The sequence below is a fragment of the Hyla sarda genome (assembly GCF_029499605.1).
Source record: "Hyla sarda isolate aHylSar1 chromosome 1 unlocalized genomic scaffold, aHylSar1.hap1 SUPER_1_unloc_16, whole genome shotgun sequence".
NCBI lineage: Eukaryota > Metazoa > Chordata > Amphibia > Anura > Hylidae > Hyla > Hyla sarda.
Genome location: NW_026607577.1, coordinates 298,258 through 320,215, shown reverse-complemented (window position 1 = coordinate 320,215; position 21,958 = coordinate 298,258). Strand labels below are relative to the sequence as shown.

The window sequence follows — 21,958 nt, the reverse complement described above, 5'->3', positions numbered from 1 at the left end:
GTATATAGTAGTATATAGCAGTGTATACGGATACTGGAAGCCTGTGCTAGCATTTCTCCTGCGGTGTATATAGTAGTATATAGCAGTGTATACGGATACTGGAAGCCTGTGCTAGCATTTCTCCTGCAGTGTATATAGTAGTATATACGGATACTGGAAGCCTGTGCTGGCATTTCTCCTGCAGTGTATATAGCAGTATATAGAGAAGAGGGTTGCATTGACAATCCAACACAATGGGCAGCACATTGAACACATTTTATAAGTGGTCAGAAACTTGTAAATAACTCATGAAAGAATAAAGTTACGTTAAATCCAAGCACATCATTGCTTTTCTTGTGAAATTCCCAATAAGTTTGATGTGTCACATGACCCTCTTCCTATTGAAAAAACAAAAGTTGGATTCAAAATGGCCGACTTCAAAATGGCCGCCATGGTCACCACCCATCTTGAAAAGTTCCCCCCCCCCCCCTCACATATACTAATGTGCCACAAACAGGAAGTTAATATCACCAACCATTCCCATTTTATTAAGGTGTATCCATATAAATGGCGCACCCTGTACATGTTTGTTATTCAGTGGTGAGCTGGTGCGGGTGTGATGTGAAACAATGTAAAGTATCTTTTACCATTTGTGTAAATTGATCAAATAAAGTTTTAGTACCTGCTTAGATTTCCTTGTATTTCACTGCTGCGGCTGGTAAGCGGGCGAAGATATCCAATTGTGTTTCATCGAGGCAAATGTTCATGAATCTCCCAAAGTGCAAGAAAAAGTGCAAACGTGTTAGGCTGGGTTCACACTACGTTTTGTCCCATACGGGAGCGCATACGGCAGGAGGGAGCTAAAACCTCGCGCTCCCGTATGTGACCGTATGCGCTCCCGTATGCCATTCACTTCAATGAGCCGACCGGAGTGAAACGTTCGGTCCGGTCGGCTCATTTTTGCGCCGTATGCGCTTTTACAACCGGACCTAAAACCGTGGTCAAAACGTAGTGTGAACCCACCCTTACACTAAAAAATAGTGCACAAAGAATTGGCCTATCACAAGCCCTTCTCCGATAGGATAGAGGCCCCCCAACAAACCATACCCTTCCACTCCGGGACCAAAGGCTCCTGTGAGGTTCCAGGTTCAATGTCCCTTTTCGCCAAAGCTACTAAGAGACCACAAATGCTCCCGGCATCCCCCTGCCGTTAGCCAAGGAATCTGCCCGCAGAGCCCATAACGGTCGGTACCCGGCCCATGCAGGAATACCCAGGGTTTTTGCAGGGAGGTGCGGAACCTGATGGCCACACACACCTCCCCTAGACCGCCAGGAGGGACACCCAGAAGGGCTACCGCACCCTGACAATCTTGTGGACACACAAAAGTGACACAGTGACAAAAAGAAATAAGTGAATATGTGCAGGTATACTGGGGGAGATTTATCAAAACCCGTCCAGAGGAAAAGTTGCCCATAGCAACCAATCAGATCACTTCTTTTATTTTTAACAAGGCCTCTGCAAAATGAAAGAAGCCATCTGATTGGTTGCTATGGGCAACTGTTCCTTTGCACAGGTTTTAATAAATCTCCCCCACTGCCCGGACATCCTGCCGGATCTATAAAAATGTCCTAACCAGAAGGAAATAAAGAGGTGAGTGCCAAGGGTGCAGAGATTATGGTGTCGGTGCTTCCACTCAGTGAGTTTCGGCACCTCAGGGTCACCACTCCCCGAGTCCCTAAAGTACTTCGGCTCTAGACTCTTCCAACCTCATGACGAGACCCGGAGGAAACAGGTCACATGGGGCAGCCGTCCAGCTGATTCCTCAGAACCAGCCCCAGAACGCCCTGGTACACCTGCCCCCTCCAGGCAGCATATCCATCCTACATCAATGGCAGAGACTAGAACACTGAGAAGAACAGATACTACACTTGATCTTAGCCAAAAGGCCGAAAAACAATGTTTCATAGGAAATGTTTCAAACGGTGTCCTGGCCGGCGGCGTCTCAACCAAACTCGTCCCGATGGAGTATGCCATGTCCTAGGCCGCTGCTAGTGATGTCACTACAGTATGCTTGAAGGTCCAAAACAGTTTCCGACGTATTTCGGAAGCTGAGCGGGCTCCTTTGTGGAGGATGGATGTTCTTGGAGTCATCTGTCTTTCAATATCTCCATAGGTACGTGTAAGGCGATGCTCCTGTTCTCTTTCCCTATTTTTGGCACAAAATAGTTTCTATCAGTTATTTAACTGCTTGGAGACGAAGGGCGTATGCATATGTCCTCACGTTCCGTCACTTAAGGATGGAGGGCGTATCCATACGCCCTCGGCATTTCCGATCACTGCCGCTCGCCGGGCGGTGATCGGACCGGGATGACTGCTGATATCTATCAGCAGGCATCCCATGGCAATGCCTAGGGGGGGTCCTGAGATCCCCCCATGCCCGTGATCGCAGCAAATCGCAGGTCAATTCAAACCTGCGATTTGCCGCGATCCGGGCAAATCGGGTCACTGGTGACCCAATCGCCCGGAAAATAAGACTGATCGGAGCTGACAGAGACAGCTCCGACCATCCTAAAGGATAGGCGCGAGGTGGCAGTGTTGCCACCCCCTCCTATCCCCTGCCATTGGTTGGTCAGGCTGACCACCAATGGCAGGAGGGGGGCGGGGTTAGATTTCATTTCCCCCGCTCTGGCCACCGATCGGAAGTTGGTACAGAGCGGGGGAACACAGGCGGAGAGGGGGGAGCATGTTCCGGCTTACCCGGACCTTTGGAGGCGGCATCGGCGGCATCCACGGAGCAGCGGCTGCAGCAGGAAGAGCGGCGGCTGGAAAGTGCGGCGGAGAAGGCTGCAGTGAAGATCGCGATAAGTGATCTTCACTGTGGCCTTCTAAAAGCTGCAAAACTACAACTCCCAGCATGCCCACACAGCCAAAGGCTGTCTGGGCAGGCTGGGAGTTGTAGTTTTGCAACATCTGGAGGGTCACAGTTTGGAGACCACTGTGTAGTGGACTCTAAACTGTGGTCCTCTAGATGTTGCAAAACTACAACTTTCAGCATGCACTGACTGTCTGGCCGTGCTGGGAGTTGTAGTTTTGCAACATCTGAAGTGGCACAGTTTGGAGACCACTATATGGTGGTCTCCAAACTGTAGCCCTCCAGATGTTGCAAAACTACAACTCCCAGCACGGCCAGACAGTCAGGGATGCTGGGCGTGTAGTTCTGCAATATCTGGCCCTTCAGATGTTGCAGAACTACAACTCCCAGCATGCCTGGACAGTCTGGGCATGCTTGGAGTTGTAGTTTTGCAACATCTGGAGGGCTACAGTTTGGAGACCACTACTTAGCGGTTCTTCCCCAGTTGTTGCATAACTACAACTCCTAGCATGCCCGGACTTGTAGTTCTGCAACATCTGAAGGGCCAGATATCGCAGAACTACACACCCAGCATCCCTGACTGTCTGGCCATGCTGGGAATTGTAGTTTTGCAACAGCTGGAGGCTGGTTGGAATCACTGAGCTAGAGTCCGTTTTCTAACTCAGGGGTTCCCCACCAGTGTGCCTACAGCTGTTGTAAAACTACAATTCCCAGCATGTACAGTCTGTCAGTGCATTCTGGGAGTTGTAGTTTTGTAACAGCTGAAGGTTTGGGGTGCCCCCCCCCCCCCCCCCCCCCCCCCCGGGTTTACAGTGGATTTCCTTCCGCCGCAGCTCAAACTCCCAGCGGAAAACTTACTGTGAACCCCTCCCTGTGTGAATGTACCCTAAAATCACTACACTACACTAACAAATAATAAAAAGTAAAACACTACATATACCCTTACACGTCCCCCCCCCCCCCCAATAAAAATGAAAAAAAGTCACATACGGCAGTGTTTCCTAAAGGGAGCCTCCAGCTGTTGCAAAACCACAACTCCCAGTATTGCCGGACAGCCATAGACTGTCCTGGCAGGCTGGGAGTCTTGCAACAGCAGGAGGCACCCTGTTTGGGAAACACTGCTGTAGAGTTTTACTGTAGGTAACCGGGTCCACCCCTATTGCTAATTCCTTATTTAGGCCTCAAATGCGCATGGCGCTCTCTCACTTCAGAGCCCTGACGTATTTCAAGGAAACAGTTTAGGGCCAAATATGGGGTATTTCCATACTCGGGAGAAATTGCACTACAAATTTTGGGGCGATTTTTTCCTTTTACCCCTTATGAAAAGGTAAAGTTGGGGGCTACACCAGCATGTTAGTGTAAAAAAAAATTAAAAAATGTACACTAACATGCTGGTGTTGCCCAATACTTTTCATTTTCATAAGAGGTAAAAGGAGAAAATGACCCCCAAAATTTGTAACACAATTTCTTCTGAGTACGGAAATACCCCATATGTGTACAGGTAAAATGCTCTGCGGACGAACTACATGGCTCAGGAGTGAGAGAGCGCCATGTACATTTGAGGCCTAAATTGGTGATTTGCACAGGGGTGGCTGATCGTTACAGCGGTTCTGACATGAACGCAAAAAAAAACAAACACCCACATGTGACCCCAATTTGGAAACTACACCCCTCACGGAACGTAACAAGGGGTATAGTGAGCCTTAACACCCTTCAGGTCTTTGACAAATTTTCATTAAAGTTGGACATGAAAATGTTAAATTTGTTTTTTTTTCATTTTCACAAGGGGTAATAGGAAAAAAGCCCCCCAAAATTTGGCTTTCCGGGCATGCTGGGAGTCTTAGTTTTGCAACAGCAGGAGACACAAAACTACAAATCCCAGAATGCCCAAACAACCTTTGGCTGTCCAGGCATGCTGAGAGTTGTAGTTTTACAACAGCTGAAGGCACCATGGTTGGAAAACACTGGCGTCTGACGTCAGGTGATGTAACTATGCGCAACTACTATGAAGTGAGCGCAGGAGTTCCTGCGCTAACTTCATAGCCATGCCATAGATGAACGGCGCTGCACGCTGCAGCGCCATACATTTATAGTGCGCAGGGTTTACTCATACCGGGCGGGATAGCGGGGTACGATAGCGGGAGGGAAGGGAAGCATCCTGCGGGCGGCCGTGCATAAGGGTCCTGCGGGCTGGCGGCCGTGCATAAGGGTCCTGCGGGCTGGCGGCCGTGCATAAGGGTCCTGCGGGCGGCCGTGCATAAGGGTCCTGCGGGCTGGCGCCCGTGCATAAGGGTCCTGCGGGCTGGCGCCCGTGCATAAGGGTCCTGCGGGCTGGCGGCCGTGCATAAGGGTCCTGCGGGCTGGCGGCCGTGCATAAGGGTCCTGCGGGCTGGCGGCCGTGCATAAGGGTCCTGCGGGCTGGCGGCCGTGCATAAGGGTCCTGCGGGCTGGCGGCCGTGCATAAGGGTCCTGCGGGCTGGCGGCCGTGCATAAGGGTCCTGCGGGCTGGCGGCCGTGCATAAGGGTCCTGCGGGCTGGCGGCCGTGCATAAGGGTCCTGCGGGCTGGCGGCCGTGCATAAGGGTCCTGCGGGCTGGCGGCCGTGCATAAGGGTCCTGCGGGCTGGCGGCCGTGCATAAGGGTCCTGCGGGCTGGCGGCCGTGCATAAGGGTCCTGCGGGCTGGCGGCCGTGCATAAGGGTCCTGCGGGCTGGCGGCCGTGCATAAGGGTCCTGCGGGCTGGCGGCCGTTCATAAGGGTCCTGCGGGCTGGCGCCCGTGCATAAGGGTCCTGCGGGCTGGCGCCCGTGCATAAGGGTCCTGCGGGCTGGCGGCCGTGCATAAGGGTCCTGCGGGCAGGCGGGCGGCCGTGCATAACGGAAGGAGAAGCAGGACTTCCTGTTGGCGCCGTACGTGCCCTGCCCCTCCTCCTCCACTCACTCAATGCGGCGGAAAGGCAGGGGTGGGATAGTCGCTCAGGTCCCACCCCAGGTCATGTCGACTCCGCTGCTGCCTGACGGACAGGTCTTGTAGCAGCGTCTGTCATACTGATTAATTAACATGATGACGGTGCCGGCCATCATGTGATTATAGCAAAGGAGCCCCCCCTGGCGACCGTTGCAACCTCTATAGCTACGCCACTGCCCCGAAGAGAAGGAGCGCCATTGGGCATTTTGAGGGAATTAGGCGGGAATTGAAGGCTATGTGTGTTTACAAAGCCCCATGGTGCCAGAACAGTGGACCCCCTCCACATGTGACCCCATTTTGGAAACTACACCCCTCACGGAATGTAACAAGGGGTACAGTGAGCATTTACGCCCCACAGGTGTCTGACAGATTTTATGAACAGTTGTCCGTAAAAATTAAAAATGTAATTTTTTTGTTTGCACAGCCCACTGTTCCAAAGATCTGTCAAATGCCAGTGGGGTGTAAATGCTCACTGCACCCCTTATTAAGTTATGTGAGGGGTGTAGCTTCCAAAATGGGGTCACCTGTGGGAGGGTCTGACTGTCAATGGCTCAACTAAGAAGCACAGGACTTCATTTTATTTCATTTTATTAGAAACACATATACAGCTCTACTGTGTACACATACAGCTCAGCTACATGCACATTACACATATACAGCTCTACTGTGTACACATACAGCTCAGCTACATGCACATTACACACATACAGCTCTACTGTGTACACATACAGCTCAGCTACATGTACATTACACATATACAGCTCTACTGTGTACACATACAGCTCAGCTACATGTACATTAAACATATACAGCTCTACTGTGTACACATACAGCTCAGCTACATGTACATTACACATATACAGCTCTAATGTGTACACATACAGCTCAGCTACATGTACATTACACATTTACAGCTCTACTGTGTGCACATACAGCTCAGCTACATGTACATTACACATATACAGCTCTACTGTGTACACATACAGCTCAGCTACATGCACATTACACATATACAGCTCTACTGTGTACACATACAGCTCAGCTACATGTACATTACACATATACAGCTCTACTGTGTACACATACAGCTCAGCTACATGTACATTACACATACAGCTCTACTGTGTACACATACAGCTCAGCTACATGTACATTACACATATACAGCTCTACTGTGTACACATACAGCTCAGCTACATGCACATTACACATATACAGCACTACTGTGTACACATACAGCTCAGCTACATGTACATTACACATATACAGCTCTACTGTGTACACATACAGCTCAGCTACATGTACATTACACATATACAGCTCAGCTACATGTACATTACACATATACAGTACTACTGTGTACACATACAGCTCAGCTACATGTACATTACACATATACAGCTCTACTGTGTACACATACAGCTCAGCTACATGCACATTACACATATACAGCACTACTGTGTACACATACAGCTCAGCTACATGCACATTACACATATACAGCTCTACTGTGTACACATACAGCTCAGCTACATGTACATTACACATATACAGCTCTACTGTACACATACAGCTCAGCTACATGCACATTACACATATACAGCACTACTGTGTACACATACAGCTCAGCTACATGTACATTACACATATACAGCACTACTGTGTACACATACAGCTCAGCTACATGCACATTACACATATACAGCTCTACTGTGTACACATACAGCTCAGCTACATGTACATTACACATATACAGCACTACTGTGTACACATACAGCTCAGCTACATGCACATTACACATATACAGCTCTACTGTGTACACATACAGCTCAGCTACATGTACATTACACATATACAGCTCTACTGTGTACACATACAGCTCAGCTACATGTACATTACACATTTACAGCTCTACTGTGTGCACATACAGCTCAGCTACATACACATTACACACAGCTCTACTGTACACATACAGCTCAGCTACATGCACATTACACATATACAGCACTACTGTGTACACATACAGCTCAGCTACATGTACATTACATATATATACAGCTCTACTGTGTACACATACAGCTCAGCTCCATGTACATTACACATATACAGCTCTACTGTGTACACATACAGCTCAGCTACATGTACATTACACATATACAGCTCTACTGTGTACACATACAGCTCAGCTACATGTACATTACACATATACAGCTCTACTGTGTACACATACAGCTCAGCTACATGTACATTACACATATACAGCTCTACTGTGTACACATACAGCTCAGCTACATGTACATTACACATATACAGCTCTACTGTGTACACATACAGCTCAGCTACATGTACATTACACATATACAGCTCTACTGTGTACACATACAGCTCAGATACATGCACATTACACATATACAGCTCTACTGTGTACACATACAGCTCAGCTACATGTACATTACACATATTCTGCTCTACTGTGTACACATACAGCTCAGCTACATGTACATTACACATATTCTGCTCTACTGTGTACACATACAGCTCAGCTACATGTACATTACACATATACAGCTCTACTGTGTACACATACAGCTCAGCTACATGCACATTACACATATACAGCTCTACTGTGTACACATACAGCTCAGCTACATGTACATTCCACATATACAGCTCTACTGTGTACACATACAGCTCAGCTACATGTACATGTACATTACACATATACAGCTCTACTGTGTACACATACAGCTCAGCTACATGTACATAACATTACACATATACAGCTCTACTGTGTACACATACAGCTCAGCTACATGTACATTACACATATACAGCTCTACTGTGTACACATACAGCTCAGCTACATGTACATTACACATATACAGCTCTACTGTGTACACATACAGCTCAGCTACATGTACATTACACATATACAGCTCTACTGTGTACACATACAGCTCAGCTACATGTACATTACACATATACAGCTCTACTGTGTACACATACAGCTCAGCTACATGCACATTACACATATACAGCTCTACTGTGTACACATACAGCTCAGCTACATGACCATTACACATATACAGCTCTACTGTGTACACATACAGCTCAGCTACATGTACATTACACATATACAGCTCTACTGTGTACACATACAGCTCAGCTACATGTACATTACACATATACAGCTCTACTGTGTACACATACAGCTCAGCTACATGCACATTACACATATACAGCTCTACTGTGTACACATACAGCTCAGCTACATGTACATTACACATATACAGCTCTACTGTGTACACATACAGCTCAGCTACATGTACATTACACATATACAGCTCTACTGTGTACACATACAGCTCAGCTACATGCACATTACACACAGCTCTACTGTGTACACATACAGCTCAGCTACATGTACATTACACATATACAGCTCTACTGTGTACACATACAGCTCAGCTACATGTACATTACACATGTACAGATCTACTGTGTACACATACAGCTCAGCTACATGTACATTACACATATACAGCTCTACTGTGTACACATACAGCTCAGCTACATGTACATTACACATATACAGCTCTACTGTGTACACATACAGCTCAGCTACATGCACATTACACATATACAGCTCTACTGTGTACACATACAGCTCAGCTACATGTACATTACACATATACAGCTCTACTGTGTACACATACAGCTCAGCTACATGTACATTACACATATACAGCTCTACTGTGCACACATACAGCTCAGCTACATGCACATTACACATATACAGCTCTACTGTGTACACATACAGCTCAGCTACATGCACATTACACATATACAGCTCTACTGTGTACACATACAGCTCAGCTACATGTACATTACACATATACAGCTCTACAGTGTACACATACAGCTCAGCTACATGTACATTACACATATACAGCTCTACTGTGTACACATACAGCTCAGCTACATGTACATTACACATATACAGCTCTACTGTGTACACATACAGCTCAGCTACATGTACATTACACATATACAGCTCTACTGTGTACACATACAGCTCAGCTACATGCACATTACACACAGCTCTGCTGCAGACATATATAACACACACATACACAGCTCTGCACCACGCACATCACACACACACAGCTCTGCTGCATACACATAACTTCAGCTCATCCAGCAGCGATCACAACCAGCACAGCAGAGTCCTGCATACACTGAGCAGATGAGCCTAGAGCAGCAGCCCCTGATCATGTGACTCCTCCTCCTCCATGTGACTGATCACATGACGGTGACATCATCGCAGGTCCTGTAAGTACTCGGCTCCTGTACAGTCTGCAGGTGGAGGTATATACGGTTGTGGTGACATCAGGAGCGCTGGGGGAGGGGACATTACTATTAACCCCTTCAGGTCCACAAGGTTTTATGACTTAACGAAGAAGATCACAAGATCCAGAACTTTCTGTGTATTTGTCTCTTTCTTTCTCTGTTGTTTCTATTAGCAGCCGCCATTTCTCATCGTCTCCTCTTCTTCCCTTCAGGTTTCTCCAATCCAGGATCCTCTGCTGATATCTTCTATATAAGAGAATTCTCCTGGATGACCCATCAACCATGGAGAGAGACAGGAACAAGATGGCCGACAGGATCATAAACCTCACCCTACAGATACTCTTTCGGCTTACTGGAGAGGTGAGGGATTCTGGGAGTGATGTCACATGACCTCATTCTTATCTATGTAATAACAGATGGAAATGACTGGAGAGGTGAGGGATTCTGGGAGTGATGTCACATGACCTCATTCTTATCTATGTAATAACAGATGGATATGACTGGAGAGGTGAGGGATTCTGGGAGTGATGTCACATGACCTCATTCTTATCTATGTAATAACAGATGGATATGACTGGAGAGGTGAGGGATTCTGGGAGTGATGTCACATGACCTCATTCTTATCTATGTAATAACAGATGGATATGACTGGAGTGGTGAGGGATTCTGGGAGTGATGTCACATGACCTCATTCTTATCTATGTAATAACAGATGGATATGACTGGAGAGGTGAGGGATTCTGGGAGTGATGTCACATGACCTCATTCTTATCTATATAATAACAGATGGATATGACTGGAGAGGTGAGGGATTCTGGGAGTGATGTCACATGACCTCATTCTTATCTATGTAATAACAGATGGATATGACTGCAGAGGTGAGGGATTCTGGGAGTGATGTCACATGACCTCATTCTTATCTATGTAATAACAGATGAATATGACTGGAGAGGTGAGGGATTCTGGGAGTGATGTCACATGACCTCATTCTTATCTATGTAATAACAGATGGATATGACTGGAGAGGTGAGGGATTCTGGGAGTGATGTCACATGACCTCATTCTTATCTATGTAATAACAGATGGATATGACTGGAGAGGTGAGGGATTCTGGGAGTGATGTCACATGACCTCATTCTTATCTATATAATAACAGATGGATATGACTGCAGAGGTGAGGGATTCTGGGAGTGATGTCACATGACCTCATTCTTATCTATGTAATAACAGATGGATATGACTGGAGAGGTGAGGGATTCTGGGAGTGATGTCACATGACCTCATTCTTATCTATGTAATAACAGATGGATATGACTGGAGAGTTGAGGGATTCTGGGAGTGATGTCACATGACCTCATTCTTATCTATGTAATAACAGATGGATATGACTGGAGAGGTGAGGGATTCTGGGAGTGATGTCACATGACCTCATTCTTATCTATGTAATAACAGATGGATATGACTGGAGAGGTGAGGGATTCTGGGAATGTATGTAGTGATATTAATGTGTCTCTCCATACACAGGATTACACAGTAGTGAAGAAGTCCTCTAGTGGGCGCTGTCGGGCCCCTGTGTGTGAAGGATGGGGAAGAACCCTGAGCCCAATCCCGGGGCCCCCACCTCACTCCCTGATACATGAGGAAATGGATGAACAGAAGATCCTAGAACTCATCAACAAGATGATGGAGCTGCTGACTGGAGAGGTGACCCTGCTGGACATTATACAGTAATGGAGGGGTCTGGTGATGACTGGAGAGGTGACACTGCTGGGACATTATACAGTAATGGAGAGGTCTGGTGATGTCTGGAGAGGTGACACTGCTGGGAATGCTGGGACATTATACAGTAATGGAGGGGTCTGGTGATGACTGGAGAGGTGACCCTGCTGGGACATTATACAGTAATGGAGGGGTCTGGTGATGACTGGAGAGGTGACACTGCTGGGACATTATACAGTAATGGAGGGGTCTGGTGATGACTGGAGAGGTGACACTGCTGGGACATTATACAGTAATGGAGGGGTCTGGTGATGACTGGAGAGGTGACACTGCTGGGACATTATACAGTAATGGAGGGGTCTGGTGATGACTGGAGAGGTGACACTGCTGGGAATGCTGGGACATTATACAGTAATGGAGGGGTCTGGTGATGACTGGAGAGGTGACACTGCTGGGACATTATACAGTAATGGAGGGGTCTGGTGATGGCTGGAGAGGTGACCCTGCTGGGACATTATACAGTAATGGAGGGGTCTGGTGATGACTGGAGAGGTGACACTGCTGGGACATTATACAGTAATGGAGGGGTCTGGTGATGACTGGAGAGGTGACACTGCTGGGACATTATACAGTAATGGAGGGGTCTGGTGATGACTGGAGAGGTGACACTGCTGGGACATTATACAGTAATGGAGGGGTCTGGTGATGACTGGAGAGGTGACACTGCTGGGACATTATACAGTAATGGAGGGGTCTGGTGATGACTGGAGAGGTGACACTGCTGGGACATTATACAGTAATGGAGGGGTCTGGTGATGACTGGAGAGGTGACACTGCTGGGACATTATACAGTAATGGAGGGGTCTGGTGATGATTAGATAGGTGACACTGTTGGGACATTATACAGTAATGGAGGGGTCTGGTGATGACTGGAGAGGTGACACTGCTGGGACATTATACAGTAATGGAGGGGTCTGGTGATGACTGGAGAGGTGACACTGCTAGGAATGCTGGGACATTATACAGTAATGGAGGGGTCTGGTGATGACTGGAGAGGTGACCCTGCTGGGACATTATACAGTAATGGAGGGGTCTGGTGATAACTGGAGAGGTGACACTGCTGGACATTATACAGTAATGGAGGGGTCTGGTGATGACTGGAGAGGTGACACTGCTGGGACATTATACAGTAATGGAGGGGTCTGGTGATGACTGGAGAGGTGACACTGCTGGGACATTATACAGTAATGGAGGGGTCTGGTGATGACTGGAGAGGTGACACTGCTGGGACATTATACAGTAATGGAGGGGTCTGGTGATGACTGGAGAGGTGACACTGCTGGGACATTATACAGTAATGGAGGGGTCTGGTGATGACTGGAGAGGTGACACTGCTGGGACATTATACAGTAATGGAGGGGTCTGGTGATGACTGGAGAGGTGACACTGCTGGGACATTATACAGTAATGGAGGGGTCTGGTGATGACTGGAGAGGTGACACTGCTGGGACATTATACAGTAATGGAGGGGTCTGGTGATGACTGGAGAGGTGACACTGCTGGGACATTATACAGTAATGGAGGGGTCTGGTGATGACTAGAGAGATGACACTGCTGGGACATTATACAGTAATGGAGGGGTCTGGTGATGACTGGAGAGGTGACACTGCTGGGACATTATACAGTAATGGAGGGGTCTGGTGATGACTGGAGAGGTGACCCTGCTGGGACATTATACAGTAATGGAGGGGTCTGGTGATGACTGGAGAGGTGACACTGCTGGGACATTATACAGTAATGGAGGGGTCTGGTGATGACTGGAGAGGTGACACTGCTGGGACATTATACAGTAATGGAGGGGTCTGGTGGTGACTGGAGAGGTGACACTGCTGGGAATGCTGGGACATTATACAGTAATGGAGGGGTCTGGTGATGACTGGAGAGGTGACACTGCTGGGACATTATACAGTAATGGAGGGGTCTGGTGATGACTGGAGAGGTGACACTGCTGGGACATTATACAGTAATGGAGAGGTCTGGTGATGACTGGAGAGGTGACACTGCTGGGACATTATACAGTAATGGAGGGGTCTGGTGATGACTGGAGAGGTGACACTGCTGGGACATTATACAGTAATGAAGGGGTCTGGTGATGACTGGAGAGGTGACACTGCTGGGAATGCTGGGACATTATACAGTAACACCACTGGAGGGGTCGGGGTGATGACTGTATCATTGTGTGTCAGGTTCCTATAAGGTGTCAGGACGTGGCGGTCTATTTCTCCATGGAGGAGTGGGAGTATGTAGAAGGACACAAGGATCAGTATAAGGATCAGGTCATGATGGAGGATCAGCAGCCCCTCACATCACCAGGTAATAGACATGACTATATACACACGTCCTCTCATTACTTGTATGTAAAGAATGAATTCAGCCTCTGTATGTTTTCCCTACAGTCAGATCCAGTAAGAGAACAGCAGCAGAGAGGTGTCCCCGTCCTCTTCTTCCACAGGATGATCAGGTAGATGGAGATATTCCCTATGATCTGTAGAAGGGCTGTGAAGCTCTTGTGGTCAGTCCCCTCACCCTCCATGACTCCTCATCTCCTGCTCATCTATAACATCCCACGTGACTTCTCCTACTGTCTGATGACTTTTACTATATTTCTTCCAAATCTTATGATCCAGGGAGAAGATATGAACAATATTAATGCTCCAGAGACAGATGTGAGCAGTGATGAGCAGTGTAAGAAGGACATTCCTACAGGGAGGGATCTGATCTATATTAATGTTAAAGACATAAAGGAAGAAGAGACAGATGTGAGCAGTGATGAGCAGTATAAGGAGGACATTCCTACAGGAAACAATCTAAACTATATTAATGCTACAGACATAAAAGTAGAAGAAGAGGCAGATGTGAGCGGTGATAAGCAGTATAAGGAGGACATTCCTACAAGTAACCACCCCGGTGAGTAGTAACCACTAAATATAGAGAAGAGTCACAGATTCTACCACCATTCTGTCTTCTGTCAGATTGTTAATTCGGCTTTCAAACCCTCCCCCCATGCCTCCTGGTTCCAGATCATCTTTAAAGGGGTACTACAACCCTAAGACATCTTATCGAAAGGATAGGGGATAAGATGCCTGATCACGGGGGTCCCGCTGCTGGGGACCCCCACAATCTTTCATGCAGCACCCTGTTATCACCAGCCTGCGGAGCGATCATCGCTTTGGGTCTGATGAATCACGATCTCAGGGCCGGAGTATCGTGATGTCACGGCTCCACGACTTTCACCACACCCCCTCCCATAGGCTTGCATTGAGGGGGCGGACCGTGATGTCACACAGGGGCGGGGCCGTGATGTCACACAGGGGCGGGGCCATGACGTCACAATACTCAGGCCCCGTGATCGTGATTCATCAGACCCGTAGTGATGTTCGCTCTGGAGGCTGAAGATAGCGGGTGCTGCATGAAAGATTGCAGGGTTTCCCAGCGTCGGGACCCCCGCGATCAGGCATCTTATCCCCTATCCTTTCAATAAGGGGTAAGATGTCTTAGGGTCAAAGTACCCCTTTAAAGGTCAAACCAATGCAGCTCAGGTCACCCCCCTTTCTGCTGAGGAGAGGGATTAGAGTAGGAGGTAGCGGCTGTGTCTTTATTGTGGTAAATCGGGCCCTTAGCTCTGATCATGCCAATCCTGGCCGGGAAACACTTGGTCCTGTTCCATCCCAGGGACAGCTTTTGGGTGGGCTTTCTTCATCCACAGAGATCCACAAGGACAAACCTATGAATAAGATTATCCTCTCATGGGCTAATTCCTCTGTGGTCACGCAGGCCCTTGTAGTCTCCAGTGCCCATGGGTATTTTGATTATGTGTTTTTAGCTTCGGGTCCTCACCTCCTTCCATTGAAGCAATTGATTGAAGACCCTTACACCCCCCTCACCCTGTTCCTGTGACAGTTCCCTTGTCTGTGTTGCTCGGGCCTCAGTCACTTCCAGGACTGGAGATGAGACGTTATGTCCCACCCCCTCGTTACATGGGGGCGTGGCATTTTGTCACATCTCCAGTCCACACAGGATATCACCAGGGTACTACAAAGGATGCGCTAAGACCCAGGCACCCAGGGTGTACCTGTACGCCCTGAGTCCTTTAGAGGTTAAAAATAAATAAAACTTTTGCTTTTTATTCATTTTTTTATGGTATAAAAAGTGACCAAAAATATACTTGGATTTTTTTTTTGCGCGTACGCCATTGACCGTGCGGTTTAATTAACAAAATATTTTTATATTACGGACATTTACGCACGCGGCGATACCACATATGTTTATATTAATTTTATTTTATTTTTTATTTAAATGGGAAAAGGGGGGTGATTTAAATTTCTATTTGGGAAGGGGTTAAATCGCATTTATTAACTCTTTTTTTTACCCTTTTTTTTGCAATGTTATAGCTCCCATAGGGGGATATAACATGCAGTACATTGATTGCCAGCACTGATCAATGCTATGCCATAGCCTTGCATTGATTAGTGTTATCGGATGTCGATTGCTCAAGGTTGGATCTCAGGCTTGGAGCAATCAATCGCTGATCGGAGGCAGGTAAGGGACCCTCCGCTTGCCTCCCAGCGGATCCAGACACTGCGGTGGTCCCGATCAGCCCGACTGAGCTGTTGGGAATACTTTTTTTTCACATTTTAGATGGGTTAATACCGGAGATCACCGCGATCGGGGATGTCTGGTATTAGCCCTGGGTGCCGGCTACCGTTAGCCGCTGGGACCGACCCGATATGACATGGGGTCACGCAGTGACCACGCGTTACATCGCGGGAGCAGGACGTACAGGTACGCCCTGTGTCCCCAAGAGGTTAAAGACAGCGTGCGGGGAAGGGAGCAAGTAGGAGGGCAAAAAGGTGTATTAGAGCCACGTATAGGAGATACAAAGGTCTCAGTAGAATAATAGATACAATAGATACAAGGTTAATGTCCTAAGCTGATCTGAGAATTTTCCGTTTTTTTCCATTCCTGGATAACCCCTTTAAAGAGGTACTCCGCCCCTAGACATCTTATCCCCTATCCAAAGAATAGGGGATAAGATGTCAGAGCACCGCGGTCCCGCTGCTTGGGACCCTCGGGATCCCCGCTGCGGCACTGCGCTATCATTACAGCACAGAGCGAGTTCGCTCTGCACGTAATGACGGGCAATAAAGGGGCTGGAGCATCATTACATCACGGCTCCGCCCCCGTCATGTCACGAGGGGCGGGCCGTGATGTCACGAGGGGCGGAGCCATGACGTCACGCTGCTCAGTCCCCTGTATTGCCCGTCATTACGCACAGAGTGAACTCTCTATGTGCAGTAATGATAGCGCGGTGCCGCAGCGGCGATCCCCAGGGTCCCCAGCAGCGGGACCGCGGCGCTCTGACATCTTATCCCCTATCCTTTGGATAGGGGATAAGATGTCTAGGGGCGGAGTACCCCTTTAACCCCTTAACGATGCAGGACGTAAATGTACGTCCTGGTGATGCGGTACTTAACGTACCAGGACGTACATTTACGTCCTAAGCATAACCGCGAGCATCGGAGCGATGCCTGGATCATGCGCGGCAGGTCCTGGCTGTTGATCGCAGCCAGGGACCAGCCGGTAATGGCGGACACCCGCGATCCTGCGGATGTTCGCCATTAACCCCTCAGATGCCGATCACGGCATCTGCAGCATCTCGGTCACTTCATTGGATGATCGGATTGCCCGCAGCGCTGCCGCAACGATCCGATCATCCAGCACGGCAGACGGAGGTCCCCTCACCTGCCTCCGCTGTCTTCCCGGTGTCTTCTGTTCTGATCTGCCGTCCCGCAGACCATAGCAGAAGATGACCGATAACCCTGAGCAGTGCTGTGTCCTATACAGAGCACTGAACAGTATTAGCAATCGAGTGATTGCTATAAATAGTCCCCTATGGGGACTATTAAAGTGTAAAGATAAAAGTAAAAAAAAAAAGTTAAAAAAATTTGAAAAACCCCCTCCCCCAATAAAAACGTAAATTGCCCCATTTTCCCTATTTCCCTACCCAAAAAGTATAAAAAAATATTTTATATACATATTTGGTATCACCGCGTGCGTAAATATCTGAACTATTAAAATAAAATGTTAATGATCCCGTACGGTGAGCGGCGTGAACGTAAAAAAAAAGTCCAAAATAGCTGCTTTTTTATAACATTTTATTCAAAAAAAAAAAATTATAAAAAATGTATTAAAAGTTTTATATCAGCAAATATGGTATCAAGAAAAAGTACAGATCACGGCACAAAAAAAGAGCCCTCATACCGCCGCTTATATGGAAAAATGAAAAAGTTATGTGTCTTCAAAATAGGGGGATTTTAAACGTACTAATTTGGTTAAAAAGTTTGTGATTTTTTTTTTAGCGCAACAGTAATAGAAAAGTATGTTATGACGGGTATCATTTTAAACGTATTGACCCAAAGAATAAAGAACACATAATTTTTACCATAAATTGTACGGCGTGAAAACGAAATCTTCCAAAATTAGCAAAATTGCGGTTTTCTTTTTAATTTCCCCACACAAATAGTATTTTTTTGGTTGCGCCATACATTTTATGGTAAAGTGAGTGATGGCATTACAACGGACAACTGGTCGCGCAAAAAACAAGTCCTCATACTAGTCTGTGGATGAAAATATAAAAGAGTTAGGATTTTTTGAAGGCGAGGAGGAAAAAATGAAAAAATAAAATTTTCTGCGTCCTTAAAGGAGTACTTCGGCGCGCACTTTTTTCATTTCATCCCGTCCGGGCTGCAAAATGAAAGAAAACACACATTCTCTTACCTGCCAACGAGCCCCCGGAGCTCCGGTACACTCCGGTACAGGTGTTCGGTCCCCGGGCTGTATTCTTCTTACTTCCTGTTAGCCCGGCACGTCACATGGAGCTTCAGCCTATCAGCGGACGCAGCGATGTCCCGCCTTGGGGTTAAAGAGGTACTCCGGTGAAAAACTTTTTTTTTTAAATCAACTGGTGCCAGAAAGTTAAACAGATTTGTAAATGACTTCTATTAAAAAAATCTTAATCCTTCCTGTACTTATTAGCTCCTGAATACTGCAGAGGAAATTATTTTCCGTTTGAAACAGAGAGCTGTCTGCTGACATCATGGCTACAGTGCTCTCTGCTGACATCATGGCTACAGTGCTCTCTGCTGACATCATGGCTACAGAGCTCTCTGCTGACATCTCTGTCCATTTTAGGAACTGTCCAGGGTAAAAGGAAATCCCCATAGCAAACATATGCTGCTCTGGATATTTCCTAAAATGGACAGAGATGTCAGCAGAGAGCACTGTGCTCGTGATGTCAGCAGAGAGCTCTGTGTTTCAAAAAGAAAATAATTTCCACTGTAGTATTCAGCAGCTAATAAGTACAGGAAGGATTAAGATTTTTTAATAGAAGTAATTTACAAATCTGTTTAACTTTCTGGCACCAGTTGATTTAAGAAAAAAAGTTTTTCACCGGAGTACCCCTTTAAGGCTTTTCCGAGTAGATTTTGTAGGGTTTATTGTGTCACATGTGTGTTGTGCCAGAATTTCCAACAAAAAAAATCCAAAAACCCCACTAACTCTCCGCCTTACTCAGAAAACCCTACAAAGGGGACGGGGCCATCAGGGAAAAATATATATTTTCAAATGAAATCTACAAATTTACTAAAGTTTCTGCATAAAACGTGGTGAATTTGAGCTCAGAGCAATTGTAAGAAGAGGAAAATGTAGGGAAATGGCGAGTATGTGCGTCTGTTACTAATGGGGATCACACTAAGGGCTCGTTCACACGAGAGGATTTATTTGCAGGTTTCCCGCTACTTGTTATAAAGGGGGCGGGCTATCCGCAGGAGATTTTCGGCTGTGGAATTTCCGATGCGGAAAACTCGCCACAAGCCCCATTGAAGAGCCCATCCCCCTTTCTAACACGAAGCAAGAACCATGTATATAAATCAGCTCGTGTGAATGAGCCCTAAGTGTGTGCGGCAAGATGGTAAGACGCACTACTAGCTCTACTATTTTCTATTTTATTTACTGTATTTTTATTAATTAAAAAGTTATTCCTAAAATTTTATATTTTTTACATTTTATTTAATGTTTCAACTAATTACATTTTTTTTCTATTTACTTTTTTTTTTAATTTTACCAGATTTTTTTTTATTTTATACATTTTTTTAAACTTTTTTCATGTTTAATTTATTACATTTTTCTGTCATTCCTTTTTTTTTTTTTATCTATCCCATTCTATCTATATTAATGTCCCATTATAGTTCTGTTAATATCTAACCACAATACATCATAATTTTTTTGTTGATTTTTAAGTTTAATAATTTCACCTTTTTATCCCCACAATCCTAGAGAACTAATTTTCCACTATAAACTACAATACGTCACGTAAAAACAATATCAGAGTCGCTTCAGTCAGTAAAAGCGCCCAAAGGTAATACAACATAGAGAGACACAGGTTACATTTGAAAATGGGTCTTGGTAATTAAAGGGGAACTCCAGTGGAAAACAATTATTTATTTATTTATTTTTTTAAATCAATTGGCGCCAGAAAATGAAACAGATTTGTAAATTACTTCTATTAAAGTAAATGAATAGTACTTATCAGCTGCTGTATGCTCCACAGAAAGACGTGTAGTTTTTTCAGTCTGACCACAGTGCTCTCTGCTGACACCTCTGTCCATGTCAGGAACTGTCCAGAGCAGGAGAGGTTTCCTTCAAAGGCTTCAAGGAAAGTAATTATAACTATTTGCACAACTATGTTTTTTGACAAGTACTACAACATTACATAGGGTCTTTAAGATGTGAATACTCCTTTAAAGTTATTAAAATCTGTGTTATTCTCTGCAGATTCTTGTAGCAGGAGATCAGAGGAGAATCTTATATCTTCAGATTATAAAGCAGATGATGATATCACACAAGATACATATGAAGAACATTCCATTATCCCAGATACACCCTCAGCCCTTCACAGCCAAGATCTGTCATCTCATCCTTATATACAGGTCCTGTCTTCTCAGTCATCACAGGATGTTCAGCAAAATAAAGGTCACAGAAGGAATGTTGGACATCAACAAGCTCATACAGGAAAGAAACCATTTTCATGCTCAGAATGTGGGAAATGTTTTACTTTTAAATCAGGTCTTGTTCAACATCAAAGAATTCACACAGGAGAGAAGCCATTTTCATGTTCAGTATGTGGGAAATGTTTTACTCAGAAATCAGACCTTGTACATCAAAGAACTCACACAGGGGAGAAGCCATATTCATGTTCAGAATGTGGGAAATGTTTTAGTGTTCAATCACATCTTGTTCCACATAAAAGAACTCACACAGGAGAGAAGCCATTTTCATGTGTAGAATGTGGGAAATGTTTTACTGCGAAATCAACACTTAAATATCATCTAATAACTCACACAGGAGAGAAGACAATTCAGAGTAATAAATGATGCAGATAACACATCTATATATTAACCATGTACATAGGATATCTGACATTTATACATATATCATATACTGCATCTCCAGACTTGTTACCAATGGTTAATAAAAGTTTTCTTTCTTATATGATTTATTATTCTTATATTCATCTCCGCACACTGGACTTATAATAAATGTAATATTGTCCCTGACGTTGTATATAGGGAATGTAACGCGTCAGTGTTGTCCCCGCCCCCTTCTCATTATGATTATAGAGACTTTAATTCAAGGCATCAGACAGGATCCGCGCGTCTCCCTTGAAGATCGTCTCTTCTGAACATAAGACGCTGCAGATACTTTTATTTATCACAAACCCTAGACCAGCGTTTCCCATCTTGACGTCTATTTACGTAATTTTTTTATCAGGTTTTAAAATACATTTTTCTAAATCAGAAGCCGTTAATAATATTTGCCGCATGTTCTATATGGTAAAATCTGAAGACAGGTTCCTATTAAATAATTGTTTAGGTAAAGGGGTATTTCTGTGCTCAAGCGTTCTTGAATTTTGTTCAGAACGCTGGGAGCCGGTGGCCGTGGTAGTGATGTCATAG

At 45.8% G+C, this 21,958-nt stretch overlaps 1 protein-coding gene and 1 pseudogene across 1 annotated transcript in view; one reads left to right on the top strand and one right to left on the bottom strand.

The window, feature by feature from the left end:
- Nucleotides 1-1,767: 1,767 nt before the first annotated feature.
- Nucleotides 1,768-1,938, bottom strand: LOC130298025 (U2 spliceosomal RNA; annotated as a pseudogene).
- An 8,350-nt stretch (nt 1,939-10,288) lies between these two features.
- LOC130298020 (oocyte zinc finger protein XlCOF7.1-like) overlaps nt 10,289-21,958 on the top strand; it is a 54,463-nt gene continuing 42,793 nt past the window's right edge. Inside the window, exons 1-6 of the mRNA XM_056550903.1 lie at nt 10,289-10,526; nt 11,691-11,870; nt 14,132-14,258; nt 14,342-14,406; nt 14,573-14,852; nt 20,778-21,373. Of these exons, the coding sequence (XP_056406878.1) occupies nt 10,449-10,526; nt 11,691-11,870; nt 14,132-14,258; nt 14,342-14,406; nt 14,573-14,852; nt 20,778-21,373 (1,326 nt within the window). The 5' untranslated portion in view covers nt 10,289-10,448. The remainder of the gene's footprint in view (nt 10,527-11,690; nt 11,871-14,131; nt 14,259-14,341; nt 14,407-14,572; nt 14,853-20,777; nt 21,374-21,958) is intronic.